The sequence below is a fragment of the Arvicanthis niloticus genome, chromosome 16 (assembly GCF_011762505.2).
Source record: "Arvicanthis niloticus isolate mArvNil1 chromosome 16, mArvNil1.pat.X, whole genome shotgun sequence".
Classification (NCBI taxonomy): Eukaryota; Metazoa; Chordata; class Mammalia; order Rodentia; family Muridae; genus Arvicanthis; species Arvicanthis niloticus.
In genome coordinates this window covers 14,075,397-14,084,366 of record NC_047673.1, presented here as the reverse complement: position 1 = coordinate 14,084,366, position 8,970 = coordinate 14,075,397, and the positions used below count along the sequence as shown (strand labels likewise).

At 43.0% G+C, this 8,970-nt stretch overlaps 2 protein-coding genes across 2 annotated transcripts; one reads left to right on the top strand and one right to left on the bottom strand.

The window, feature by feature from the left end:
• Nucleotides 1-2,318, bottom strand: LOC117721266 (beta-defensin 12-like). Its single transcript, XM_034519850.2, has 3 exons — nucleotides 2,249-2,318; nucleotides 1,849-1,890; nucleotides 1-122 (listed from the first exon to the last, which is right to left on the bottom strand). Exons 1-3 carry the CDS (start codon nucleotides 2,316-2,318, stop codon nucleotides 1-3), a joined length of 234 nt encoding a protein of 77 aa, XP_034375741.1.
• Nucleotides 2,319-5,013: 2,695 nt separating this feature from the next.
• On the top strand, nucleotides 5,014-7,838 carry LOC117721264 (beta-defensin 15). The gene is made up of 2 exons (XM_034519848.2): nucleotides 5,014-5,062; nucleotides 7,648-7,838. Exons 1-2 carry the CDS (start codon nucleotides 5,014-5,016, stop codon nucleotides 7,836-7,838), a joined length of 240 nt encoding a protein of 79 aa, XP_034375739.1.
• The last annotated feature ends 1,132 nt before the right edge of the window (nucleotides 7,839-8,970 follow it).

Below are 8,970 nucleotides of genomic sequence, written 5' to 3'. Positions count from 1 at the left end.
TTAGATCCTCTCCTGACAGCAGAAGTTCAGCTTGTACTTGCCCGCAATCTTCTCACTGTCCATGCATGTCCTCCTGCATTTCCCCTGGCCGAGCCTGCATGTCTCACACACAGCAAACTCCCCTGTGCCAGGAAAGAGCTGACGAGATGTTTACTGGAACTTTGTGGGAATGGGAAGAATATCTAAGGCCCCCAGACAGGCAGGATTTGTGTGTATGGTCCTGAGTATTTTCTAGAATTAGGCCAGAGGTGTTGGGGATAGCTCAGTTGGGTAAGGATGGGACCCTGAGTCTGATCCTCTGTGCCCAGATAAAAAGCCAGGCACTTGTGTACACTTACAGTCCTCAGCTGGCGAAGTGGGGACAGATGAATCTCTGAGGCTCAGTGGGCAGCCTTGCTGAATTTGTGGTAGATTCTGTCTCAGAAAACAAGGTGGATGGCTTCTGAGAAGTGTCATTTAAATTTGATCTTTGGCCTCCACACTTGCACGCACACACACACACACACACACACACACACACACACACACTGTAAGAAGAGCACTACCCCATTGCGTAGAGCTGGAAAAGAATTAATAACAATAGGCAACCATCACCCGTGTCTCCAGGTGTTTCAGAGCATCATCTATTCTTCAGAACTATTAAAATGAACGTCTGTACTGTTGAAAGTTTACCAGATTGCTTTTGGTTTCAATCCCTCGAAGCTGCAATGAATAATTTAATCTCAATACTTGTTTAGGCCTAGAACCCATTGTATAATTTACATAGCCCCCTTCACCCGATGGACTTACTAGAAATACCTGTGCACATTTTTAATTTGCTGAGGGGTAAAATAAAATAATTATATAATAATGTTTGTGCTGTATGATATTTATTTGTAAAGGGGCTTTAATAATTAAGTGCCATAAACCATGTGTATTTGTTAAGGGTTGGAGAAATTAGTACTCCAAGAGTTCCACAGTTCTCACTCTATTCAGTTATTTATCATCATCATCATTATCATCGTCATCATCATCATCATCATGTTAGTGTGTGTGTGTGAGAGAGAGAGAAAGAGAGAGAGAGAGAAAGAGAGAGAGAGAGAAAGGTGTATTATATTGTACACACATACATGTGTGTGCAGGTTCATGCCCCATGTATGTGCACACAAATCGTCAAGACAAAGGCTTTGGGTATCCTGTCACTCTAGGTTTTGAAGCAGGGTCTCTCTCTGAACCTTAGCTCATTTTCTTAGCTGTTCTGGTTCTCAATGAACCACCTATCTCTGCCCTTGAACCTCCTAGCTCTACCCTGTAGTGCTGGGGCTACAGGCTCAAGTAGAGCTGTTTGTGTGCTGGGGTCCAGACTTGGGTCCTCATAGTGACACAGCAAGCACTCCTAACCTGTGAGCCACTTTTCCAGCCCTGCAAGAATATTTCTTGTAATTGTGTTTGCATTGTGCTTTCTTCCCATGCAGGAGACGCTCTGGTGCACTTCCCGAGCTGTGGCTACCCAATATAAACAGTGCTTCTCTAAGGGTGCTGCCTCAGCGACCACCTGCACCATTCTACCCGATCCTCCTCATCCAGCAGACTCCATTCAAGTTCGGTCCTAAGGGCGGAAGCCAGGATCTCTGGGTAATGGAATTTGGTGAGGGTGAGGTTGAACCTAAGCAACAGAAATGAACAGGAAAGTCACTGGGAAATACAGATAGGACCATGGCCACAAGAGAAACAGAAGACGGAGCCAATGGATCAGAACTCAGTCCTTTCTCAACTACCTCCTTCCTTGGCTTCGTCAGTCAAAGATAGCTAACTGGGCCTGATTCCCCAAGAGAGAAGGAGAAAGGACAGGAAAAGGATATAAGTTACCTCCTGGAAATAACTGGGAATACTCAAGTCCTGCCCAGGACCCTAGATTTAAAACAAAAATACATTTTAGGAAAGAATATTAAAACAAGGAATGACACTTTATAAAACGTCTCCTACATGTTGCATGGCTCTCGAGGGACTTCCGAGGTTATGGCTGATGTCTTTATTGGATTTCCCAAGACCAGCGCTCCTGGAAGCCAGAAAGACCAATGTACAAAACAATAAAATAAAAATTAAAGCTCTGTTCAGCTGGCTCTTAGGAAACACTAGTGTAGATTGAAGAAATATCTGAGCAGAGAAGACTTACTCTCAGTATCAGGGTGGTCCATGGAAGAATCATTGGATTTCATGATCTGCCCCACCTCCCAACCCCATCAAAATCCCATCAACTTTGATTTACCTGATGGCAGTTCAACTACAATGAAGAACAAAGCAAAACCAAAGTAGAACATCTCTCTGCTCAGAGCCATGTTTGAGGGGAGATTCTTCAACACACAGAATCGGGGTTTCTTTGAGGGGACAAGAAAGCATCTATATTGGAAAGTAATGGGCTATGTTCTTGGTCAGTGAAGTGAATCAATAAAGAAAGCACGATTGCACGCTCCATTTGCCAGGATCAAGAACCAGTGCAGTGAGTTATAGCCTTGAGCCTGCAAAGCCCTACTTCCCCACGCCCAACCAGCTTGTAGAATGGAGTGGACGTTGGTCCAAGACTTTGAGAACCCAGGGCCATGTACACTTCTACTGCAGGAATTGAGGGGTCCCCTTGCCAAACCAGCTTGTAGAATGGAGTGGACATTGGTAGGAGACTTAGAGAACCCATGCACACTTCTACTGCAGGAATTGAGGGGAGAGGATCCTGACAGGTCTCCATGACTTCTCAAGGACCAAAGCACATGTATTGCCTTTGCAGCAGGTCCTGAGGACCCAGTATGATTTCAGCTCAGGAGTACTTTGAGTGTTCTTCTTGTTTACAGAGCTCTGGTAGGGACTGAAGGCAATCCACAGATGTGCGCACTGACCCTCTCCATTCTAACTGCTGTATTTATAAATTGTTCAGCAGAACATGAGGACTGACAGACCTTTGCTAAGGTAGCTTTGAATCCTGTGCCTGTCAGACATCTCATCACAGACCAAAGTCATAATCACAACAACCTTTAGTCATCAAAACTGTGGGCATCAAAAGGAATATTCATGTCAACTCCCCAAACTGTGTCCTGCTTATTGCCACTGGGATACTTAGAGTTACATGATATTCTGGTTTTCAGTCTTAGAGATGAAGGCAAGCCTGGTGTCACAGGCTTGTAACTCAGCTACTCCAGAGACTGAGGCAGAAACATCACAAGCTAAAGGCCTACTTAGGCTACACAGTGAAGTCAAAGCCTATGTAACTTGGCGGTACTTTAAGATAAGTAAAAAGGGGCTGGGATTTAGCTCAGTAGCAAAGTGTTTGCCTGGCCTACACAAAGCCTACATTCAATTCTCAGTGCCCTCCCCTCTCTCACATACACAAGAAAAATGTAGACTATGTAGTTAGACAGATACCTACCATGTAGGCCACCTTGGGTAGGTTAACAAGTTTTGAAACCTTAGTCTTTTTATTCTTAAAATTGGGTTATATTGATAATATCAGCCTCATTGAGCATTTGAGTGCATTGCTCATGGCAAAGAAGTGTTTAGCAGAATGTCTGATTATCATCATCATCACATTTATATTCCTGTATAACCTTGACCAACCACTCTGCTAAGTGACTGTAGCAATCTGACTCCTAATGACATGTCCTAAGCTCATAGATCAGAGCATCCTTCAACCCTCACCAGAGAATCTTCCTCTTGCATTATGTGGTCATTAACACAGAGATCCACAACTGGCCAATGTGCAGAGAGTGAGAGACCGTGGAGCTCTCAGTGGGGATATTTTTATTACACTCTTCCACTCAGTGCTCAGGGATCTATGTAGCTGGCAAGAGTGTCAGAGCGAGGAGGAGTAGCCAACTACAAGGGGACTGCACCAGACACAAGGCTGGTGCACACCTGAACTCATAGAGACTGGCAGCGTGCACAAGACCTGCACAATCTAAGCTAGACACCTAGCAAAGGGGAAGTGGGCACAGAGTTCACACCTAGACAAGAAGCTACTTATTGGTGATTGACAGCTGCTGGGATAGGGAAAACAAGTTTCCATCACTAGGAATATCAACCACACTCCAGGACAGGCCTTATGCTCAGGGTAATTGGCCAACCCAAATCAGACAACATGAAGTTTGGCAGTAGTAGTAGGATTTGGGAGGAGTTATGGGAGGGTAAAGAATGTGGCTAAAATATACTGTGTAAAGGGCTAGAGAGATGGCTCAGGGGTTAAGAGCACTGACTGCTCTTCCAGAGGTCCTGAGTTCAATTCCCAGCAACCACATGGTGGCTCACAGCCATCTGTAATGGGATCCAATGCCCTCTTTCAGCGCGTATGAAGATAACTACTGTGTACTCATAGAAATAAAATAAACAAATCTTTAAAAAATATACTATGTGAAATTCTCAAAAATTAAATAAAAACATACCCAACAGAAAACAAAACAAAACAAAAACCCTCTAAGATTAAGTAAGATAATATAAGTAACACTTGAAATGGGCTGCACACAGCAAAGTTCAGAATCTGAAAACAAATGATGGGGTGCACGCTTAGGTCAGGTTCTTTCCCCAGCGTGTACAGCTCACAAAGGATGACTCTGCAGTTCAGAGTCTACCTGATCACAGGGCACCAGTTCTTCACTGAAACATGGGGTATTGTACCCTTACACTCCCACTATACCTGTGATCTGAAGCCACTAGGGAAGGAACATAGTCAGGATTAGAATGCAAAGGACAGGACTTCAGATTTTCCAACACAAAACCTGCACCCAGTCATCCATCTCCACCCACCTGTGCTCTATGCTCATGCCTATTTTCCTTCTTGGGAACTTTCCAGAACCAGAGAAAACAACAACACACTGTAGCTTGAGCGACACCCACTGAGGTGGGTGGGCTCCATGTAGAGGGTATGGGGTCACTTGTTCTGATACGCTTCACTGATCAAGGCCCTGTTTGCTCTGGAGAAGCATATAAAGGTGGGTGGGTGGTGGTGCCCTTTTCCATGGACACTGTGCTGACCCCACAGCCCTTCAGGTCATGAAGACATTCTTATTTTTCTTTGCTGTTCTCTTCTTTCTGGACCCAGGTAAAGAAAATAAACATCTTTACATGGAGGGTGATCTGTGGTGATGGCCCAGGCACAGGTCTATCCTGAAAATGCCCATGTGTGATCCCCTAGGATTTAGGATACCTTTGGTCTGTTGGACTTTAAAGAGAACAGTTGTTGCAGAAGGTAACTTCCCTGTAACTTAACATCAATGAATCATGTATTGATACATTGCCTTTTCTGTTAATGACAACTTGTTCCAGGTTTGGATAAGTTAAAGGGCATCATCAGGAAAGATTCTTTTAATGCCTGGTTTTATGTTTATTAACAGAAATAATGGACAAAAGTTAAAGGAAGAATTAAAATGATAAAATCCACAGCTTTTTAAAAATGTGTTTTAAGTAGAGAATAAAATAGACAACAGGGAGATAGAAAAAGAGAGATATGGAAGAAGAAAAGCTGTGGAGTTTCATATCCATATCCATCATGGCACCAGGCAAAAGCAACACACTGGGGACAGCCATTCGTTAATTGCATATCTAATGATGGATGCTGTGTTGTAGACTCCTGATTATAAACACATTTACTTCTCCAAAGCTAGTGACTTGGAGGAAAATTCTGTTGTACTTTTAATTTACAGATATTCAGAGTCGTTTTTCTTTTTGGCTTGACATGTGCACCATATGTATATTGTGTGTGCATGAAGATTGGGACACACATGGGCGAAGCTTCTTTTCAGGGACATATAGGTAGGGCAGTATTGGTACTCTCTGTTACACAGTGTGACCTGTATGACACATCTTTTCCAAATCAGAGCTTTCTGTACTTTCTCACACTTCTGGCAAGTTTGAAAAGATGTAGCTGCATTCCCTCCAAAATTAAGGAACAAGACTAGACCCTTGTCAATTCCATGGAGCTGAAGAAAAGGACTCATGGGAGTTCAAGTGAATCTAACTTTATTCCAGGTACTAGTGCTGTATCAGCTCATGTGTGTTGCTGAACAAGTTCACATTAGTTGTGTGTATCCCTGATCTGTGTTGTGATAGATCTATGTGAGTGGATGCTGCATCAGGATACAGAGATGTAGACCTCCAGTAGATAAATGATAAGTCATGCATCCTGCTGGCACTGATTCCAGGCTAAGGAGAGATATTAAGACTGCTCGTAAGTACTACATAGTTAACACAATGTAAGATAATACAGTATAAAATTATCTCTTGTAGCAAATGCACCACACATGCAGAGACTCCATTTGGACTCATTAGAAAGGTATAGGCAAAGATGTTCTTTTGGTCCAAAAGCTGCTTGTTTATCATTCTGAATTGGATATTCTAAAACGTCTCTTGGTAGAGGAAGGTCTTGAACCTCTAGTCTGACACAGCCTTTAGTATGTTAGGAGAGCAGAGAAAATATTGAACACTGCAGAGAAAGCCAGGGCTTAAAGGGCTTTGAAACCATGGGCTCCTCATACTTCTGAGTTGATATTCAGACGGTAGACAATGGCTGGACTGTCACCCCCTGGGATTTAGGATTTGCATACATTTGAATTAGCAGCCTTATGTATTCATATCAAATGGAATCCATGTACTTTCCATACCTCCATGGCATGTACTTCAAGTCAGTAACTCTTCAGATTTTCATCCTGGTAATATGGATTGTCTGCCGTTAGCATGCAGCAGCAGCTAACGCAAGCACTGCAATTTCATGCAAAATAGCAAATAAAAGTCACAGGGAGCTGCTCTCAACTCTGCCCCTCCCCTACGGTGTGTGACTTTTTCAGTGGAATCTTGGTGGAACGTGATAGAGAAGTCAGATATCTTTCCATACCTGGGCATCTGTGATGGTCGGTTAGAAACCCATAGACGAGGATGTTCTTTGTCTTCAGTCTTCCTGGGCTGTCATTGTGATACGGATACACTTTTAAGCTTTTGTCCATTGTATGTAATTCCACTTTTAATACCAGTCTTTTTTTGTTTGTTTTTATATTTTTTTTGTTGTTTTTTTTTGTTGTTGTTGTTTTTGTTTTTCGAGACAGGGTTTCTCTGTGTAAGCCTGGCTGTCCTGGAATTCACTCTGTAGACCAGGCTGGCCTCGAACTCAGAGATCCACCTGCCTCTACCTCCCAAGTGCTGGGATTAAAGGTGTGTGCCACCACTGCCTGGCTTTTTTTGTATTTTAAAGATTTAGTTATGTATATGAGTACACTGTAGCTGTCTTCAGACATTTAATACCAGTCTTGAGCCATCTCCCCACACTTAGATCCTGGTCTCTTCCTAAGTAACAATATTTGAAAGTGTGTAAGGGAAGTTCCAGAGTGTGAAAGTGTTTGTGAGTTGATAATCTTCTTTCTAGCACATCTGCATAAAAGAATGTGTGCTTCTCTCTTCCAAAGTCCCAGTCAAAACTGCCCAGGTGTTCTCTGACTCTGTGCTCTTTCACCTTGTGTGACAAAAGACGGGTTATCATACAGAAAATGTTTCTGTGAGCAATTCATCTACCGGAGTCTAAGGGACCAAAGACACAGCTTTAAAGAGATTGTTGCTGATGATAGACAACAATCACAGGCAGTAATTAGCCACATGTGAAACAGAATTAACCGGGGTGGGGTTTCTTCTTTTGTGTAGCCAAGAATGCATTTTTCGATGAGAAGTGCAGCAGGATTAATGGGAGATGCACAGAATCTTGTCTGAAGAATGAAGAACTCATCTCTCTCTGCCAGAAGAATCTGAAGTGCTGTGTGACAGTCCAGCCCTGTGGAAGGAAGAAGGGCAACGAGTCAGATGAAGGCTCGGATTACCTGGGGACTTGGGGATAACCTAACTTTATCTTTTTTTTGCTGTGGCACCTGCTGGAAGCACATGCTTCAGTGAAAATAAATGGCTGCTTTTCGTCAGCCTGTCAGCTTCTCTCAGAAGGCCAAGAGTATCTGTCTAAACTCGATGGTCCCTCTGTACTTGTTTTTTTTTCCCTATAGATGTGAGAGGCAATTATCTCAAAGTTACATGATATTTATTTCTCCTAAAACAAGGGTACTAGGAAAGCTTAGCTTTGGCCAACTTGCTTCAACCAAAGGGAGGAAGAAGGAATTTGTTAAATGGAGAAATGAGTATGTACACAGTGTACATGTACTCATAAAAAATGAATCTTAAAGAAAACCAATCTTCAGGCAAGATGTTCCCACTGATACAGTAGTGGCATGGCTGTTTGGAAAGGAACTGCCCTCTGATTGGATACCAGGCTCACACTATGGGAAGTAATAAAAACATAACTGGAAACCTAGGTATAAAGCTATGACTGGGGAAGTTATCAAACCTAGGGAAGAACTTGCTCCCTAGGTTGTGCTAAATGGATGTGGTACCAAACTGCATTTAAATATTTATGCTTATGTGGTACATCAGTGCTGTTCTCAGCTTTGGTCAGAGAAGCATCTGCATATAGTGGTTAGTGCTTAATACAGAGCCTCATGAGTGGTTGAATTGCTGAGAATAAATGACTTATCCCTAAGCAGGAACATCAGTATCACTCACTGCAAGTCCCAGGAAATGTCACAGAAAGGGAGTGGAAAGAATGTAAGAAAAGGAGGATGAGGAGGGTCTTAGAAATGCCGTCTTCTGTGTGTGACACACCAATAACATTATGAACACACAGCTGCGGCTACCTGCACAGGATATTCACAAACAGTAGGACGTAAAAATAGGAAGGAGACCTTTGGGGAAGAAGAAGTGTTCAAGAGTGGGAGGCGAGGAGATGGGACAATACATTATGCTCATACATATGTACACTGTCAAACTGTACACTTGTGTTAGAAAAAACCCAGGTGATACAACAGTGGAGAAGCATGTAGAAAAAGAAAGGATACACAGAGCCAGGTGAGAAACAGCCCCCTTTGCCAATGCTGGTCTACAGGTGGTGTGGAGATGAAACCACAGCCATAGGCTTGGGCATTT

Bases quoted from the DNA above. Each gene is read 5' to 3' on its own strand.
- LOC117721266 (XM_034519850.2), bottom strand. From the start codon at position 2,318: ATGGCTCTGAGCAGAGAGATGTTCTACTTTGGTTTTGCTTTGTTCTTC. The intron at 1,891-2,248 runs GTAAATCAAAGT...TTTTAAATCTAG, and splicing joins TGTAGTTGAACTGCCATCAG to GGTCCTGGGCAGGACTTGAG. The intron at 123-1,848 runs GTAACTTATATC...TTCCTGGCACAG, and splicing joins TTCCCAGTTATTTCCAGGAG to GGGAGTTTGCTGTGTGTGAG.
- LOC117721264 (XM_034519848.2), top strand. From the start codon at position 5,014: ATGAAGACATTCTTATTTTTCTTTGCTGTTCTCTTCTTTCTGGACCCA. The intron at 5,063-7,647 runs GTAAAGAAAATA...TCTTTTGTGTAG, and splicing joins TCTCTTCTTTCTGGACCCAG to CCAAGAATGCATTTTTCGAT.